Source organism: Corythoichthys intestinalis, chromosome 5, assembly GCF_030265065.1.
Source record: "Corythoichthys intestinalis isolate RoL2023-P3 chromosome 5, ASM3026506v1, whole genome shotgun sequence".
In the NCBI taxonomy this organism is placed as follows: domain Eukaryota; kingdom Metazoa; phylum Chordata; class Actinopteri; order Syngnathiformes; family Syngnathidae; genus Corythoichthys; species Corythoichthys intestinalis.
In genome coordinates, this window is record NC_080399.1 from 13649375 (window position 1) to 13669398 (window position 20024).

The window sequence follows — 20024 nt, forward strand, 5'->3', positions numbered from 1 at the left end:
AGTAACAAGTTGGCATTGCACTGTGCTGTCATTTTAATCTGTTTGAGCGGGGCATGTGCGTGAATTGCGTCAAATATTTTAACATGATTAATTTAAAAAATTAATTACCGCCCGTTAACGCGATAATTTTGACAGCCCAAGTTATTAGCAATTGTTTCTACAAAATGGATAAGCGACAAGACTTTTGTCAGGGACTGTATTTTGTCTCAATTTCGTATATCCGTACCTTGAAGCAGTTCTCTTCCGACATAAGCTGCTCCGCTTTCCGCTGGTAGGCGGCCTCCGAGGTGCTCCTGGAAGACAGCGTGGACATGGATCCCCCGCAAGCGCCATTTGGACTCTCGGCCAAGTAGAGGTCCGTCACCTGGATGCAGATCTCATCGCTTACGATGTGCTGGAGCTGCGAGCAAATAGTTAATGGTTATTGTAAAAGTGAGTAAGAGGATAACTACTAGAGACGGGAGGGGCGGCGGGGGCTCACCTGCCGGACGATGCTCTGTATGAGCTTGTCCATCGTGAAGGCGATGTACGCATGAATGGTGAACATTTCCCTTAGTGAGTCCTCATACTGAGATGCCTCCATGTTGCCATCCAATAAATTGCGGACCATCTCCAAGAAGGCCGTGTAGTAAGCCTCCACGTCAATGTCCACTGGTGAAATTAATGAAACAAAAATGTAAGTTAGGCTTTTCTTCCCTAACCACTAGTGATTAGTGTTTTGTTTTTGTTTTTTTGGACAATACTTATTAGTAAGAGTGTAACATTATTTGTATCGGTCCCTAGGCCTGCCGCGATAACAAATTTTAGCAGGCGATATATTGTCTCATAAATTATTGCCGATATACGATATTATCAATGTTTCAAAACCAATTCAACCAGAAATGTAGTGACAACACATCCTAATAATCACACATTCAAATGCAATAAATTGTTATTGCTAAATAAAACACAAACTATGTTAAAAATTATAAATACTAAAAAAACACACAATGCATAATGAGTCATTTTAAAGCTAGTTAAGTGCAGAATATGAAATAGGTGAGAAATCCAACGGAATTTTTTGTTTTCTGCCAATTAGAGCCCATCACAAGTGTTTTGATCCAAAATGACTGTCATCTTGTCCTACAAAGTGCACACGTTAACAAATTTGCAATTTCTTGCATCATATTATCATTGCCAATCAGATTTTTTATAATAGGTGTCATTTTAAATATATTCTTAGTGTAGAATCTGAAGTATGTGAGATTACCTCCAGAAATCTGAACATGACCTGCTTTATTTTGAAATGCTTACCTGAAGTACGTTTGCTAAACCGCTAACCGTTAGCATGTGGTGCCAGTAATAGATTTTTTTTCATTTTTTCGTCTGCAAATGCTGTTAACCAGTGAGTTTTCATATTTGAAGTGTCACCTCTTAACCTCAAGTTTGCGGTTTGGAGAAGACTGCCCATGTTTTATAGCAGGCTAAAGTGGTTAGTGCATTATCTTTTTTTCTATTAACATCAATGTAGCAATGCTAACGTTTTACAATGTTTAATATATATGTGTTTCCTTATTTTGTATGTCTGAAATTTAATTCTACGGCGTGTTGATGCCCAATAAACATCTGTGAAAGGAACTGGAGTCTCATATGCAATCAACACGCACATGTGCCGAGTGCGATAAATCACAGCAGGGAAAATTACCGATCCCATTTTTATTTACCGTGCGATAATTTGACTTATTGCATATCGCGACAGGCTTATTAGTCCCATACCGCACGGGTATGGACTAGACATGTGCCGATTACCGGTTTCAAGGTATACCGTGGTATGAAAACGTCACGGTTTCAATACCACAAACAATTATTATCATACAGTCCCTAAGGTATTAGCTATTTTTTATGTCCCAAAAATGTAGGGAAAAATCCCTCGCTTGTAGCTGCAAGGCTCAACCCTCCCCCACCAGTTGTTAATCAGTGTCAGTGGGTCAGCTGTGCTACAAGATGGCTGGAGGAAGGTAAACTCAACTTTTGCCCCATCGAAGAAAACAAAATCGCTGGTATGGGAATACTTCGGCTACAGAAAAGTTACAGACAACCGCGGCTTTGAGGAGGAGGGCTAACTGACATGTAAAACATGTTTGTGGAGGGTGGCTGCCGAGGAGGCAATACTTCCAATACGATTTCGTATTTATACAAAATTAAAGGTTAGTAAACACTGTCATGAATGTTTCCCACCAGCTACGAGACTTAACTCCAGCGTGTTTAGTGTGTCTAGCGGTGGTAAACCGTGTTTTTCTCCTCTCCGGCAACTGTCTGTGTTGAGAAAGAGGGTGTATAATGTAATCATGACACGAGTCATACACATGTGCTTTTCATGGAAAATAATTCAATTATTTTTGTTCTGATGGTAGTAGGGCTGCAGCTATCGAATATTTTAGTAGTCGATTAATCGATGGACTAGTTAGTTCGAATAATCGAGTAATCGGATAAGGAACATGAAAATTTAAAATACCTAAGCTGAGCCTCAAACGGTATATATATTTTTTAAATGATCTGTGTACAACAAAAGAACAACGGGGTAACTTACATAGAAAAAGTCAGCTAGCTTAAATGCTATAAAATGTTTAAGTTTTTTTTACAATGCTCTTAACAAAAGGTTCAGATACATATCAATTATGAATGCATTAAAAAAAAAAAAGAGCGAGTCGAAAGTCAAGACACGCCTCATCATTTGTGCTTTTTATATATTTTCACTACTATTGTAAATTCTCACAGAAAATATCAAAACTATGAATGAACATGAGGAATTATGTACTTGAAAACAGGTTTTATATTCTACATTCTTCAAAGTATCCACCCTTGAGGTGTCTGGAAACCTTTGGCCTATACCGCATGCATTATGAAATACTTTGTAGGATTCTTGTTTATTTCATTTGTTTTTGTTGTTTATTTTATTTAGGGCTGTCAAACGATTAAAATTTTTAATCGAGTTAATTACAGCTTAAAAATTAATTAATCGTAATTAATCGCAATTCAAACCATCTATAAAATATACCATATTTTTCTGTAAATTATTGTTGGAATGGAAAGATAAGACACAAGATGGATATATACATTCAACATATGGTACATAAGTACTGTATTTGTTTATTATAACAATAAATCAACAAGATGGCATTAACATTATTAACATTCTGTTAAAACGATCCATGGATAGAAAGACTTGTAGTTCTTAAAAGATAAATGTTAGTACAAGTTACAGAAATTTTATATTAAAACCCCTCTTAATGTTTTCGTTTTAATAAAATTTGTAAAATTTTCAATCAAAAAATAAACTAGTAGCCCACCATTGCTGATGTCAATAATTACTTACACAATGCTCATGGGTGCTGAAACCTATAAAATCAGTTGCACCCAAGCGCCAGCAGAGGGTGGCAAAACTCCATAAAACACAATTAACAAGTGGGCATTTCACTCTACTGACATTTAAATCTGTTTGAGCGGGACATGTGCGTTAATTGCGCCAAATATTTTAACGTGATTAATTTTAAAAAATTAATTACCGCCCGTTAATGCGATAATTTTGACAGCCCTAGTTTTATTGCTTTACAACTTTTATAGACAGCATTTTAACGGCTAGGTCTTTATTTTAAAGGGGGAGTTCAGAATTTTTGACATTAGGCTTAATTTTCAAGTTAGCGAGGGTTTAATTAGTCGTTGGAGTTGTTTTGAAAAAATTCTGTTCAGTTTGTCAGTTATTTGTTAGTTTCAGGGCTCCGGAGTGTCTAAGCTAGCGCAAGTCAACGGTGGTTGAAATCAACTCCATCGACTGACTAAACCCCTGCTAACTCGAAGATAAAGCCTTACAGTGCCTTGCAAAAGTATTCGGCCCCCTTGAACCTTGCAACCTTTCGCCACATTTCAGGCTTCAAACATAAAGATATAAAATTTTAATTTTTCGTCAAGAATCAACAACAAGTGGGACACAATCGTGAAGTGGAACAAAATTTATTGGATAATTTAAACTTTTTTAACAAATAAAAAACTGAAAAGTGGGGCGTGCAATATTATTCGGCCCCCTTGCGTTAATACTTTGTAGCGCCACCTTTTGCTCCAATTACAGCTGCAAGTCGCTTGGGGTATGTTTCTATCAGTTTTGCACATCGAGAGACTGACATTCTTGCCTATTCTTCCTTGCAAAACAGCTCGAGCTCAGTGAGGTTGGATGGAGAGTGTTTGTGAACAGCAGTCTTCAGCTCTTTCCACAGATTCTCGATTGGATTCAGGTCTGGACTTTGACTTGGCCATTCTAACACCTGGATACGTTTATTTTTGAACCATTCCATTGTAGATTTGGCTTTATGTTTTGGATCATTGTCCTGTTGGAAGATAAATCTCCGTCCCAGTCTCAGGTCTTGTGCAGATACCAACAGGTTTTCTTCCAGAATGTTCCTGTATTTGGCTGCATCCATCTTTCCGTCAATTTTAACCATCTTCCCTGTCCCTGCTGAAGAAAAGCAGGCCCAAACCATGATGCTGCCACCACCATGTTTGACAGTGGGGATGGTGTGTTCAGGGTGATGAGCTGTGTTGCTTTTACGCCAAACATATCGTTTTGCATTGTGGCCAAAAAGTTCAATTTTGGTTTCATCTGACCAGAGCACCTTCTTCCACATGTTTGGTGTGTCTCCCAGGTGGCTTGTGGCAAACTTTAAACGAGACTTTTTATGAATATCTTTGAGAAATGGCTTTCTTCTTGCCACTCTTCCATAAACGCCAGATTTGTGCAGTGTACGACTGATTGTTGTCCTATGGACAGACTCTCCCACCTCAGCTGTAGATCTCTGCAGTTCATCCAGAGTGATCATGGGCCTCTTGACTGCATTTCTGATCAGTTTTCTCCTTGTTTGAGAAGAAAGTTTGGAAGGACGGCCGGGTCTTGGTAGATTTGCAGTGGTCTGATGCTCCTTCCATTTCAATATGATGGCTTGCACAGTGCTCCTTGAGATGTTTAAAGCTTGGGAAATCTTTTTGTATCCAAATCCGGCTTTAAACTTCTCCACAACAGTATCTCTGACCTGCCTGGTGTGTTCCTTGGTTTTCATAATGCTCTCTGCACTTTAAACAGAACCCTGAGACTATCACAGAGCAGGTGCATTTATACGGAGACTAGATTACACACAGGGGGATTCTATTTATCATCATCGGTCATTTAGGACAACATTGGATCATTCAGAGATCCTCACTGAACTTCTGGAGTGAGTTTGCTGCACTGAAAGTAAAAGGGCCGAATAATATTGCACGCCCCACTTTTCAGTTTTTTATTTGTTAAAAAAGTTTAAATTATCCAATAAATGTTGTTCCACTTCACGATTGTGTCCCACTTGTTGTTGATTCTTGACAAAAAAATTAAATTTCATATCTTTATGTTTGAAGCCTGAAATGTGGCGAAAGGTTGCAAGATTTAAGGGGGCCGAATACTTTTGCAAGGCACTGTATCTGAAAAATTCAATTACATGCGATGAAATTTTTCTGTTGAGGCAGACAAAGGGAGAAAAATTGGGAAAAGTAACTGACAAATTACTTTTAAAGAAACTCAGTTACTTTGATAATAAAGTAATCAGTAAAGTAACTAGATTACCTTTTTGAGGAGTAATCAGTAATTAAATTACTTTTCAAGTAATCTGTGACAACACTGGTTATCATAATGTCAGAATGTCATACTGGCACCAGTGCACAAAGTCAGACAGCGAATACGAGTGCTTAGCATTTTCGTGTCTTCTCGTCATGATTTAGTTATCTAAACCACGCATTTAGCTCATCATCGTCATTTAAAAAAAAAAAAAAAAGGGGGGGGGCGGCGTCAATGAAAGATTTTTGTTAACGAAAACAACACTATTGCCATTGATGAGCTCAAATTAAGTTTTTAGGGACATAAAACATTACTCACTAGGCTCCTTAAGTCTCAGTTGAATAGCCGGGTTGTCATGCTTCTCCTTCTTGAGTCCGAGCACTTCCCGTTCCCACTCTCGTTCCCGCACGTCCTCTTCAATCTGCCGCTCCGCTTGCCAGTTGAGGCGGAGGAGTCGTGAGCAAAGCGTGTGGTGCAACCGCAGGAAGATGTACCAGTTATTGTTGACGTAGAAAAGATTGTACGCGTCGTCGCAGCCCCGTAATTTCTGAGCCGCCGTGTTGCTGAACAGTAGTTTGGACTTGGAGGGGCTTCCACCGCCGCTACCAGGGATGCCATTGTGCTTCTTGGTGGGGGCGCCGTCCTCCACGTCCATCTCCTCGTCCTCCTCTTCCTCTTCTTCCTCCACGTCAGAGAGCTCGCCGCGCTGTGCAAATAGTAAGTCGGGGACAAAGTGGTACATGATCTGCTTGATCTTGTACTTGTCCTCCTTCTGAATGCCGGTTTGACGTTTGACGTGGTGGATGATGAGAGCTGCCGCATCTTCAAGGATTTGCCGGTCCTCGTACGTGCGGGTCAAGTGGGGGCCTGCTGGCGGGCTGGCGTTCTCCTCGGATGCTTGTTCTTGGCGCTGTAAATGTGAGGCGGAAAAAAAATCAAAATTGTTCAGGGCCAGAATGGCGTACCGCACGCATGTTATTTTTAGACCGTGACGTCGCATCATAAAGCGGAAGCCGAAGTGGGACATTATAGACCCGCCCTCGCTTAGAAACAATTTAATTTGTGCTACTTTTCTCCGGTAATCTTTCAAAAACGAACATGCCGATCACACATTGCTTTTTGGAACTTGTAGAAACGACTCTAGACATTACGACATATGAAGGATGTTTTCTTCATACGTTTCCGGAAACCAAAAACTCGGGAGTAAAAAATCTGAAGACCGAATCAACTTCCACGGACTTTAACACCAGATCGGTGAATTCATTCACATTTCATATGCAGTAAACATTTTGTTGGTTTGGCATGGTCTTTCAGAAGACAAAGAGGTAAGCCATTTTTATATTTTTAACTTATTTTTTAGAGTAACGTTGTGCCGTACTGCTTCTGTCTGACAATGAATGACCTGAAAAGAATTACAATGGTGATGGGGGAAAATATTATGTGATGCCTTAACATTAGCACATTATGCCTTTGTGATGTATGATTGCTTCTGTGACCTAGATTGTAACAACTTCTATTGTTTTTCACCTTGGGTCCCATAGTTAGGAGGGAATCTCACAAGATAACTTGTTTTGCACCATAGTACGCGCTTGAGTCCCATAGTTAGGAGGGAATCTCACGAGATAACTTAAATAAATATTCTACTTTAACCGCTGGGAGCCTCAACTGGGGGGGAAATCTCATACCCTTGGGTGGAGTCTAACGGGTTCGGGTGCTGCGTTTTCATGGGGGCAGGGAGTGGCTACCCGTGTCCCCACGTCAGACGTGCCTATAAGAGTCGGGAGATTCCCCAACTCCCCTAAGTCTGCCAGAGGATTACGTACGGGTCGCTTGGCTTTGTTCCTTCGCTGCTCTGCCGGAGCGTTTGGCTCCCCGCTCATTTGTCAACAGTAAGCGATTTTCATTGTTAAGGAACAGTATGTTGTGCTGTGACGGTAACGCGGGGATTCCTGGATTGACAAACTAGATCTAACGTCATCGTTACCACTTGTTCTTGTTTTGATACTTGTTGCTTGCTCTTGTGGGATTGTAATCAATAAATCTCATTTATTCTGCATTTTCTAATCAATAAACATCGTCTATTGAGCAAAAGTGTGCTGGTTGCTGACTCACCACGAACCCGGAAATTTCGGAAAACAAATGGTATTTGACTTCCACTGTTACTGTTTGTTATTTAAAAAAAAAAAAAAAAAAAAAAACTTACTAAGGGGGAAGTGTAAGTAAATTATAGAATTAAGATTTGTTATCAATGAAAAAAATCAAAATTCTTCATTGGCTGTCACTGAGTAGCATTTGCGATCACTACACAAAACTAACTAAATTACCCCCAAGAACGGTCAGAGACGTAGGACAACCAGAGGATATAATATATAAGACAGACAGGGCTGATGGAAAAGGAAAGCTTGTTGAAACAGGAGAATGTCATTGTCAGTCGCGTCAATAAAAAAGCTAAGGCTATCCTTAGGTCGGCTAACTCAAGCCATCTCTTTAACTGAACATTTTTATGTTCTTCCACATCTTTGCCAGTGAATTTGGCACCGGGGACATAATTTTCAGAGAGAATTGGTAGGTTTAGCTCTCTAAACATCTCCTTCGTACACGATTTCCATTCATTTCCTATTAGGGACAAACGGCTACGTGTCCATCCTTAGCAACAGTAGCTAATGTCATGAATATTAATGAGTGGAAGTGACGTGTTGCTTGCGGTACGCCATTAGAAAGACCTAAAATGTTTTAAATAGTAAAGTGCTCACTTCGTCGTATATGCCTTCGATCTCGTTGAGCAGGGACTTGGAGCGTAGCACTTTGGTGTCGTTCTGCTTGAAGTTAATGCCCTGATGGTCCAGGGACTTGAGGTAATACTTCTCGTTCTGCTCCCGCCAGATCTTGTTGAAACCTCGCTGGGCTTCCCGCCACTCCTCTTCCTTGGTCTTTAGCCTGAAAGCGAACAAGATATCATATGAAAACTTCTGTTTCTAGTAGGGGTGTGACAAATATCGAAATGGTGATATATCGGCATACTTTGTATCCCAAAAGGTTATCGATATGCTCCTGCCAAGAATTGAGATATCGTTTTAAAAAGGTGTCAATGTCTAAAAAAATAAAAAGGAACAAACAAGTTGCTACCAAAATCTTCCACCATAATAGTGTCTCAGTTAACAATAAGGATGCATTGATGGTGCTCGACGCCCAATCCATTTAGACTGGGAACGCTCGTTCATTCGAGACCAGAGCATTCACAGTCATTTTTAGGGCATTTACAGGTCACTTGCTGCTTATTTTAGGGCATTTACAGGTCATTTTCTGTTGAGTTTGAGTCACTGCCTATTCATTTGGGTGATTCCCAGGTCACTTCCTGTTCTATAACTCAAAATAAACAGGAATTGACCCATAAAAAACCCCAAAATTAACAGGAAGTAAATGAAAATCAACAGGTAAATGACCTTAAATGGCCCAAAATTACCTCATTGCCTGACATTGGCTGCCAATGAGAGCCTTAGAAAAACTAAAATACCTCGGACACATATTCCCACAAAAATGGCTAAATATACCTTTAAAATTACGAATGCATTCAAAAAAATCAGCTCAAACAAAAATTTATGTTGGTCTTAACAGGGAGCCGATGTATTCAGCCATGTGAAATGAGGTAGACTAGAGGGCCGTGTATCCACCCAAATCAATGAAATGCAAACACTTTCAAAACAAAACATTACAACGCCACTTTAATTAAACGAATACTCGAAGCAGCAAAATTTAATTTGAATCTTTTTTTCTAATCAAATACTCAAGTTAATCGATTAATCGTGCAGCACTAATTCGACAACAGAGCATTCGCAGTCATTCCGTCCGATTTTTCAGGGCATTTACAGGTCACTTGCTGTTCATTTACAAGTCATTTCCTGTTGAGTTTGAGTCACTACCTAATCATTTGGGTGATTCCCAGGTCACTTCCTGTTCTGTAACTCAAAATAAACAGATAGTGACCCATAAAATACCCCCAAATCAACAGCAAGTAATTGAAAATCAACAGGTAAATGACCTTAAATGGCCCAAAATTACCTCATAGCCTGGCATTGGCTGCCAATGACGGCCATAGACGTTCAATCCGTTTGAAGTGGGAGCGATGGCAGCGAATCAACGAATGCTCATTCGCTGCCACCCTCCCACTTAAAACGGATTGGACGTCTACTAGTGATAAACTCATTCCAATTCACAGCAGAAGCTAGTTTTTCTTTTTATTAGTTGTTTGTAAAATATCCTAGAATGATTTCCTGACCAATGTATCGATAATCGTTGTATCGTCAGATCATCGTTATCGTGAGCTTTGTATCGCAAATTGTATCGTATCGTGAGGTACCAAGAGGTTCCCACTCCTAGTTTCTAGAAAATAAAGACAGTTTATCCATCAGTCAGGCACCTTTTCAACACGATGGGGACGGAAACGGCCGGGTTCTTCTTCAGGCCGTCGATAATGTCCGGGGCTTTGTCGCCGTATATCCTCTGGATGGCTTTCCGGTGCACCACCTCAGAAGAGCCACCCAGCGTGTTGTCCAAGCGGAATTTGGCCTGATCCTCCGCCGACATTCGCGATATCTTTCGTTGTACGGCCTCCAGAACTCGGATGGTTGCCAGGTTGGTTTCTAGCACCACGTCCAACTGTCCAGTAGAAAAACCACCATTTGGTTGCACGGTTGATAACAACAGGAACTTGTTTTAATCCAACATTAAGTGGAATAATTTACCTCAAATCGCTCGTCCTCACACCTGTAAATGTGCTCCTCGTACTGAGTCTTTTTGGAGCTGACGAAGGTGGAGTCTTCTGACCAAGATGGCAGAGACACCCAGGTGTCGTTAAGCACCTGAAACCACCAGAAGGAAGAAACAATGTTCATTAGGGGTGTGCATTGTATCATATCTGGTGATACGATTGGTATCACGATTCACAGGTATCGGGATTAATTCCATCCCGATTACTCCCGATAGTACACTTTAGGACGATTATTGGATATTTGTATCACTTTAGAAAAAACAAATCAAAATGGACATAAAAGTACTAAAATGGCTTTCATTATATCATCAGGGGTAGACAATAAGGAAAATTACTTTTGAAGTTCACTGGCCCCACTATTAAAACCACTGGCCCAGGTCAACGCGTCAGTTATTGATCCCAATAACCGTAAAAAAGAACAATTTGCTTGAATAACATGAATATAATATACAGTGGTATGAAATAGTGTCTAGACCTTTTGGAATTTCTCACATTTCTGCATAAAATCACCATCAAATGTGATCTGATCTTTGTCAAAATCACACAGAAGAAAAAACTGTCTGCTTTAACGAAAACCACCCAAACATTTAGAGCTTTTCATATTTTAACGAGGATAGTATGCAAACAATGACAGAAGGGGGGAAAATAAGGAAATGAACCATCACTTTTAATATTTTGTGGCCCCCCCTTTGGCAGCAATGACTTCAACCAGACGCTTCCTGTAGCTGCAGATCAGTCTGGCACATCAATCAGAACTAATCTTGGCCCATTCTTCTCAACAGAATTTCGATTCATGTCTGGCATGAATCGCTGTCTTTATGTCATGCCACAGCATCTGAATGGGTTTCAGGTCTGGACTTTGACTTGATCACTCCAGAATGTGTTCTTCTGAAACCATTCTGAAGTTGATTTACTTCTGTGTTTTTGATCATTGTCTTGCTGCAGCATCCATAATCTTTTACGCTTCAACTGTCTAACAGACTGCGTCAGGTTTTCCTGAAAACATCCTGATAAACTTTTGAATTCATTCTTCCATTAATAATTGCAAGTTGTCCAGGCCCTGAGGCAGCAAAACAGCCCCATATTACGATGCTTCCTCCGTGGAGTTGTCCCATGAACACCATTCTTGGCCATAGTTTTACATATAGTTGGTGTGTGCACAGATATTGGACTGTGCCAGTGATTTCTGTAAGCAGACACTGTAGAGTTCTTTTTTACCTCTCTGAGTATTCTGCGCTGAACTCTTGGCGTCATCTTTGGTGGACAGCCACTTCTTGGGAGAGAAGCAACAGCGCCAAACTCTCTCCATTTGTACACAACTTCTCTGACTGTCGATTGATGAACATCCAGACTTTTAGAGATGGTTTTGTATACTTTCCAAGCTTTCAAATCAACAATCTCTGATTTCAGGTCTTCAGACAGCTCTTTTGACCGAGCCACGATGCACATCAGACAATGCTTCTCATCAAGACATTTCTTACCAGCTGTGTGTTTTACAGTGGGCAGGGCAGCTTTAAACAACTCATTAGTGATTGGGCACTAGAGCTGAAATGATACTCGAGTAACTCAAGTTTAAAAACTGATCCGAGTAATTTTATTCCCCTCGAGGTTTCGTTTAATTTTGCCAGCTCTAAGCATCACGTTTTTACTGAAGTCGACAGCCGCTACAAACTACGCCGACGTTGCTAAAAACTACGCCCGCATGATGCTAGTGTGGTAGCAGGTAGTGTCCGATGCGTCTCATAGATATCGCATGCATTTAGGACTAGATGCGAAATGACAGACTCGGCCGTGTCTGGGCAGTGTTAGTAAACAGCCGCCATCTTTAAGCAGCAGACTTCATCGCTATTAAATATAACGTTACTGTCTGTTATGTACTTCCTTGATCTAAGTACATGTAAGGCCGAGACTTGAATGGAACAACACGTCTTTATTCAGTGTGCTTCTCAGCATATATGTCACAGAGACATAACAGAGATTCCTTTTTATACCGTAATACCACACCCACAGGAAGTGCACACTATGGCAACACCAGTGTGACATAAATATGTCACACTGTCACTCGCTCACGTAACGTTAGCCCTTTCGAGGGCTAGGTTTCTATTGATTATGACCACTGTCGATGCGTGGCTAACGTGTCTTACATACAGGCTTTATTTAATCTGTAAAAATTACAGCGCTGTAGAGTGATGAGGGTGTAAAATTAAAACATAATAAAGCTAACTGTCAGTTTTGGCTCAGTAGTCATTGCTGAATAAAACACCACGTAGCACTGGTCCCTAATGTGCTCCAATACAGCAGGTATCATACATTTATTTTGAACACTGCAAAAACTTAAAATCCTATCAGTATTTACAGTTTAGACCAACTTAAAACTTAACTAGAACCTAAAAATAGCTTGACACAAATGTAAATTCAATTGAAACACGTGGGAAAAACACGTAGCTTTCAAGTGATGCGTGTTATCAAGCGTAATTACATTTTTAGGTAAGAAATATGTTTTTTTTTAATAAGATCTAGAAGTGTTTTTGAGTGAAAGCAGTAATTTTTTTTCCTACTCACATCTGAGATGCAATTGTTGGCAGTTTTCAACAATGTTCATCGAAAATAAAGACATTGATTGACTGAAAATGGTTCAATACTGGATTAAATGTCTTTTTCTCTCTTTTTACCTAAGAAAAAATGTTTTATCCGATTACTCGATTAATCGATAGAATTTTCAGCCGATTACTCAATTACTAAAATATTCGATAGCTGCAGCCCTACTCCAGTATAACCAACATTTTTCCTGGGTAGCTCCAGGGGGAGGCAGGCCCACGGGAAAGCCCCATGCCTTCTTGCTCTGGTTACTCGGTTGTCGTGACAACAATTTAGAAGTCAAAGAGATGACTAAGGCAAGTATGGCTAACGATTTTCAAACTAAACCGTCGTTATGACCTTAATATTTTCTCCGGATTAATTATCACATTATTATTCTACCATTGGTTTCATACTCGTTAACTTTTCTCTATGTTACTTGTCTGCATATGTGGGCATTGATCTGCACACCTCACAGTTAACCTTGTTTCTTGTTTCATTGTAGCAGAGCCAATCCCAACAGTCTCGCCACTGGGGCTGAAACTTTCTCTCCCTTTTCTTTTCATACTGGATTTCGCTTTCGCTCAAGTCCACCGGTGACTTTCTTTTTCTTGAGTGAGCCCCTCGGGGCTTGGCCGGGTGCTGGGGGTTTTAGAAACATGTCGTCTTGTAGTATTAAGTTAGGTGGTTACTGACTGAAGGCATGTGCTGGTATGATATTCTGACGGAATGATAACCTTAGGCCAAAATATCACGATTTCACGGTTTCGCGATTACAGCTCTAAAATGTGTTACTTTGAGATATCTGGGTTTAAAAGAAAACATACTTTTTTGAAGGTGCTAGACGAGCCAAAGTTGCTCTAAAAACTAACTGTTTTCACATTGACCACACAGTAACTATGGCATATTACCACTTACAATATTCCAACTAAGGAAACCAACCTTAACACTATTCTAACAGTGTTATTGTTATGTCATGAATTAACAGAATAAGCTGCTGTCACCTCTTTACAAAGTGGCGTTCTCCCAGTGCATTTAGGTTGTTGGTAGCTTTTGGGCAGCGCTCTGTAACTGGAGCCAAGCCTCTTGCAGGAAGCGTAGTCAATCTCCATGGCGATGCCCTCAGTGGCCCGTTCCTTGGGGTACGCCTCGATGTGGGACATTTCTCGGTACCCCAGAAAGTTTTTGAACCAAGTGAATAGTTCTGGGAATTTACTAGAGAGAACAGTGGGACAGGTAATGAGAGTGACACTATAAAAGGACTGTTAAGAACCAAAATGGTGAACACTCACCCTAGGAAGGGCACCACCAGCTGCACCAGCTCGGCCCGGGATATCACCTCCTGGTTGAAGACGACTAGACATCGCAGGAAGCTGTCGTAGGCCTCCGTACTCCGCAAGGCTTTTCGCACCTTTCGTGAGAAACCAATTAGTAAAACGTATTTGTACTAGATGATCATATGTTAATGGCATCAATCAAGGTTAATTAGTTGTTACGAGGGATGTTTTGAGTTCTAAGTTCTACTCTGCCGCCTTCACAATTAAATTATATTAAAACAAGAATAACATAGAAAAATGCTTGTCTTTATTATTGAGTGAGTCCACTTAAATCCATTCTAGCTGCTGAGAAAAGCCTTTCACTTACACAACGAGTTGCCACAGCACACTAACACTTGTGTTTAACAAGCTAAACGATGAGTGACACATTCGTGCCTTTGACGGTAGCGCTACCAAGCTTCTCTGGCAAGAACAAAGCTACACCCCTGTCAATCATCGTTAACTTTAAATAGCTAACTCCAGGGAACTGCTGACCAAGAAAAGCAGCAGGAGGGAGACTGAGGGCACTTTCACATTAGACCAACAGGACCAGGGTCTGGTTGGAGAGCTACCTCGCAACAACACTTGCAAATGACTTGTTGAAAAGGTTCAGCATTCATACTAGGCCTGAACGATATTGGAAAAACCTATTGTTGCGATTTTTTTTAGGTTTGCAATATATTGCGATATTATATTGCGATATTAAAAAAAAAAAGATCTATCTTTTTTAAAGAAATTTTCACTAAATGACTTGAATAGCTGTTTGGAAATACTTTACATAACACACCGTGACCACAGTGTATTCATATAATACCGTTTAATTTGTGAATGATGAAGATTTCTGTATGAAGGTATCCAGGAAGTCATGTCTGCACAAAATAGATCATTTATTGAATACAATATTTTACACCTCAACAGCAGCAAATACATTAAATGATAAATAAAAGAGCAGGTGCATTAGTCCCCTAAGTTTTTGACAAAATATAACAATAAATAAAAACTTCTGTAAAATAACAACAAAGTTGTCAACATATTTGAACAAAAATATTAAATATGACAAATAAAAGAGTTGTTCACAAACTATAACAATAAATAAAAACCTCAGTTAAACAACAAAGTTGTCAACATATTTGAACTTAAATATTAAATCTGACTAATAAAAGTGCAAGTGCATTAGTCCCCTGAGTTGTTTACACAAAATATAACAATATAAAACTGCAAAACGGCAACAAAGTTGTAAAAATATTCCAACAAAAATATTAAGTATCAGAACTTTATGTGCAGCTGTACTATATATAGTTATTTGAAAAATACGGTTTACAATACATTTAAATATAAAAGAAACAAACTCAATTGAACTTGTAAATAATTGAACTGAATAACTGCAAATAACTGTGATGAATAACAGAACCATTTTAACTCCCAAATTTCCTGCCTTCCTGATAGCTGTCACATGAATAAAAAGAAGAAAAGACATTCCTTCAGCTGTGTTATGTATTTGTCTGCATATCGTCCACCTTCCTTGCTCAGCAATTCTCAACTGGGTCTCATAGGTTTTTGGCCAAGACTATTAGTTTATCCACTATATCAGGCTTGAGACAAGAACGTTGGCACGTAACAATGTTCCCACCTGTGCTAAAAAGCCTCTGATGGGGAGCTCGTAGCAGGAATGCATAGATACCTGCGTTTTAAATGGTCCCACATGTTTGACAGATTACTTCTTGTTGAGGCAACCATGGCGAGGCACTGTCGACAGGGCTGTTTTTTGTCCCTTATAGTCTTGTTCTTGCCAAAATACTTCCAAAACTCCTTTTGGATACAGTCTTCCTTGCTCCTCCAACGTGTTGATTGCTTGCTTTCACTTTGAGAACGGGCCCTCCTCCCTCCGCTCTGCTGTTCGGCCCCTCCTCCCTCCACTCCGCTGTTGCAGGGGGAGGGGGAGGAGCCGATGACTTGCTGGAGGGAAAGAAGCTGTGCGCTTTTTTCCCCTCTCCTTCCTCAAAACAAACGTTTGTGGATTAAAAAAAATGAAATTAAAAAACTATCGCACGTCCTTGCGATGGGACTATTGCACATGCGCACATCGCGATGGCGATGTTTAAACGATATATCGTTCAGGCCTAATTCATACTACGCCAAATGAACTACGCCGCCAAACCCTGCCGGAAAAAAACAACCGAAAAATGAAACCTCTGGTGCAGGTGTTGTGTCCTTAATACCGTTAACAACGACAAGGAAGATGCTAGCTTCGTCAGGTTTTTAATCCTTTATTTTAGAACTTGTGCTACACAACACGGATACTGTCCACCATAGGCGACGCCAACAACAATAGAACATACAAAATGAAAGTATCCTGACCCACGCTTCTGCACTCTCACACGATATGTTCAGGAACAGCATGCAAAACACAACCACCACATTAGAACCAGATTCTGTGTATCAAATGCAACTGCTTAGCAAAGAACAACAACATTTGGCCATGGTTAATCGTCTGTCTTCTTGCCATTGTTGATTTTGAATAGCGTGCGTGCTGTACTTCTGCATCCAAGGATGCACTGCATGTAGCATCACAGCCTAGAGCATGACAGCTCCACACTGTGACGCTGCACGCAAAGTAGCAAATGTGCACCCTGCTCTGGTTGCATTCACAAACGAAGCAGGGTACGCTTAAAGCGGACCGAGACCCACAATTTTTGAGTGGACCAGAGTTCGTTTGTTTTGTCCGAACTAGAGTTCCGATACGCGTTCACATTTACAAAACGAAGCGGACTATCTGGGAAAAAGAACTCGGTCCGTTTAATATGGAGCAAACCGTGTTAGTGTGAAAGCGCCCTGAAAGGCTGTACGAGCATGAAGCAGAAAAAAATTAATATATTTTTCAATTAAAACCCCGATCCATTTCACCCGATTCCGATCCTGTGAAAAATGGCCCGATTGGCCCGATTTCCGAACACATGATCAGATCAGGACATCCCTAGTTGTTACACCCTATTATTAAACAGAACAACATCAAATAAATACATTGGAATGTTATGAACTTGTACCTTCTCAAAAAACAGCGATTCAGTTCCAACTCCATGCTTGCTAGTCTCAGCCAAGGATGAATCTTTCAAATTTAGTAACTTGGGCTTCTTCTGTTTTATTAACATAGAAAAAGAGGTAGTTGAATGATGAACTGGTTCCAAGAGTGAGGCCTAAGACAACACAAGTTTTGTATACCTTGATAGGGGGCGTTGCCCCGGGAGTTGGATGGCGGCGGATTTGACAACCGTTCTGATTGGGCCTCTGCTTGTTGTTGAGTTGCATTTTCTTGGTGGTTCCACCGTGATCGTTCCGTACCGACTCGGCTTTTTCAGCTGTTGTCTTGCTCAGTAGCTGAGTGAAATGAAGTTTTAACAGTTAGCATGTATAACTGCAGTTCGTAGGGATTTCCTGCAATTGGAGATGACTGCCAGAACTCACGAGTAGGGGTGTTATACCGAAATGGTGATTTATCGCAATGGGTTATCGTTATATAAATGTCACTGTTTAATAAAGAAACCAACAGGTTGCTAACAAAATTTTCTCGGCTGGCATTGACGGCATTAGACATCCAACTCATTGATTTTGACTTGCCGTTAATGGCATTGAAATCTGAGCATTCAAAGCCATTCCTCCTAGTTTAAATGAATTGGATGTCAATTGTTGTCGACAGCAGGCAATGAGTTAAAACACTCATTCGCTTACAAGAATGTTGCAAAAATACAGTGTCGCTGTATTTATTTACAGAAATGTCACACTGAAATATTCTCATAGTCTGTGAGGAAAACAAACGTTTTTGTCTGTCTGCAAAAGTGTAAAAAATCAGTTATTTTTCAATTTTGAAACAGCTTGTTTTCGTCTTTAATCGTTCTATCATAGAGTATTGTAGATTGATTTCCTGACCCATGTATCGATAAACAGTGTTTGTGAGATAATCGCTATCGTGATCTTTGTATCGCAAATTCTGTCGTATCAGGAGTTTTCAACCCTACTCATGGAATAGTCATGTGTGCTCACCACTGAACTGTTGGCATCTGGAAGAAATTGTCCAAATTCGGAGAGTAGGTCTTCTTGGTTCTTAAAGAGCCGTGCAACCTGAGCATACACCTCTTGCTCCGTCAGAGCCGGGGTGTAGTTCCCACCAGCCTCCTTTGCATTCCGTTGTTCCTTCTATGCAAGAAAATGCATATTGTTTAATAGTGCTGTCAAATTTATCGCGTTAACGGGCGGTAATGAATTTTTAAAAATTAATCACAAAATAGTTGACGCATTTAACACATGCGCGGAATGACCCGCTCATGCATTGCCTCAAACAGATTACAATGACGCCGTTTTTTGCACATAATAAGAGGCATAGAAAGGCGAGTGGACACATGCATTCATTGGGCTATGCCGTTTATTGGCATAAGCTTCGGCAACTCCTTCCCAACAAACATAAGTATCATTTAGTGAAAGCACAACTATTAATAATAATAGCATTAATTAATATTAATAATATTCCTATCTCTCAAAAAAAAAAAAAAAATGTTCACAAAAAGAAAAGCACTTCAATCTGTAATAATGAGGCCCTATTCTCACACAGTTAAACAACAATGCAAAGTGAACTGTCATTCCCAATCAAAATATCTATGCAAAATACATATAAAACTTACTCAGACTTCGGTCAAACTCTATTCAAACATTGGTTTAGCTCAACAAATACACTGGATGGAAATATTTAGTCACAATATACAAACTATCAGAGGTCTCATACGTTGTGAAGCACTGAAATGACGGTGATGGACCACTAAGCCCACAGGGAACTACGCCGTCAGTCAAGGGACAAAATGCACTTGTTGGCCAGAGCTCTAATTAATTTAAAACTCGCCATTGACATCTTGTTGTGTATTTCCATCAGTACCTTACGTAATTAAAGACAATGTGGAAGAACGGCAGGGAGCCGCTCGGTGAAGTCAACAATCGCAAGGTACTAGTTTATCTTTTGATTGAAAATTTTACAAATGTTATTAAAACGAAAACATTAAGAAGGGTTTCAATTAGGGCTGTCAAAATTACCGCGTTAACGCGCGGTAGTTAATTTTTTAAATTAATCACGTTAAAATATTTGACGCAATTAACGCACATGTCCCGCTCAGACAGTATTCTGCCTTTTGGTAAGTTTTACAGCAAGGCTTTTTGTGCTGTCTAACAGCGAACTCTTGTGGTCGCTTTGCGACATGGTTTATTGTTTTCTTGCCAGTTCAATATGGCTGCACGACGTCTCGGGCTGACGCCTACGTTGTAATTTTGTGCTTATATGATCCTTGGACAAGATTTGTCCGTAAGTATGGTTGTTTTAAAGAATGTACATATTATGTTAGTAAGCGAAATGTTATATTTTTTGAATGGGATGCTTTTTGTTTATGTTTAGTGAACCTGTATAGCGTGCTAAGCTAACATTGTTGCTAATGCAATGCTTGTGTACTTTTTTTTTTTGTAGTTTTACGACGGTCTAAAGAGGACAATGGTTTGAGGCTATTTTACTAATAAATCAGATGAAAAAGAAGTCTGATTATTAGGGCGTCGTTCACTAGCTGTCTAGCTTTGAAAAAAGTAGACGCTTCGGAGTGAGGACAGCATAGACAGATTTAAATGACAGTAGAGTGAAATGCCCACTACAGTCCTTATGTACCGTATGTTGAATGTATACATCCATCTTGTGTCATATCTTTCCATTCCAACAATTTAT

General features: G+C 40.0%; 1 protein-coding gene across 2 annotated transcripts in view; it reads right to left on the reverse strand.

Moving 5' to 3' along the window:
- Positions 1 to 20024, reverse strand: part of sin3aa (SIN3 transcription regulator family member Aa) — a 45514-nt gene that overhangs the window by 10734 nt on the left and 14756 nt on the right. For both annotated transcript variants that reach the window (XM_057835797.1, XM_057835796.1), the window contains exons 7-17: positions 18314 to 18466; positions 17495 to 17650; positions 17320 to 17409; positions 14252 to 14370; positions 13964 to 14174; positions 10357 to 10473; positions 10032 to 10270; positions 8368 to 8551; positions 5933 to 6524; positions 482 to 651; positions 227 to 400 (exon numbers count right to left, since the gene is read on the reverse strand). In XM_057835797.1, the coding sequence (XP_057691780.1) occupies positions 227 to 400; positions 482 to 651; positions 5933 to 6524; positions 8368 to 8551; positions 10032 to 10270; positions 10357 to 10473; positions 13964 to 14174; positions 14252 to 14370; positions 17320 to 17409; positions 17495 to 17650; positions 18314 to 18466 (2205 nt within the window). The remainder of the gene's footprint in view (positions 1 to 226; positions 401 to 481; positions 652 to 5932; positions 6525 to 8367; positions 8552 to 10031; positions 10271 to 10356; positions 10474 to 13963; positions 14175 to 14251; positions 14371 to 17319; positions 17410 to 17494; positions 17651 to 18313; positions 18467 to 20024) is intronic.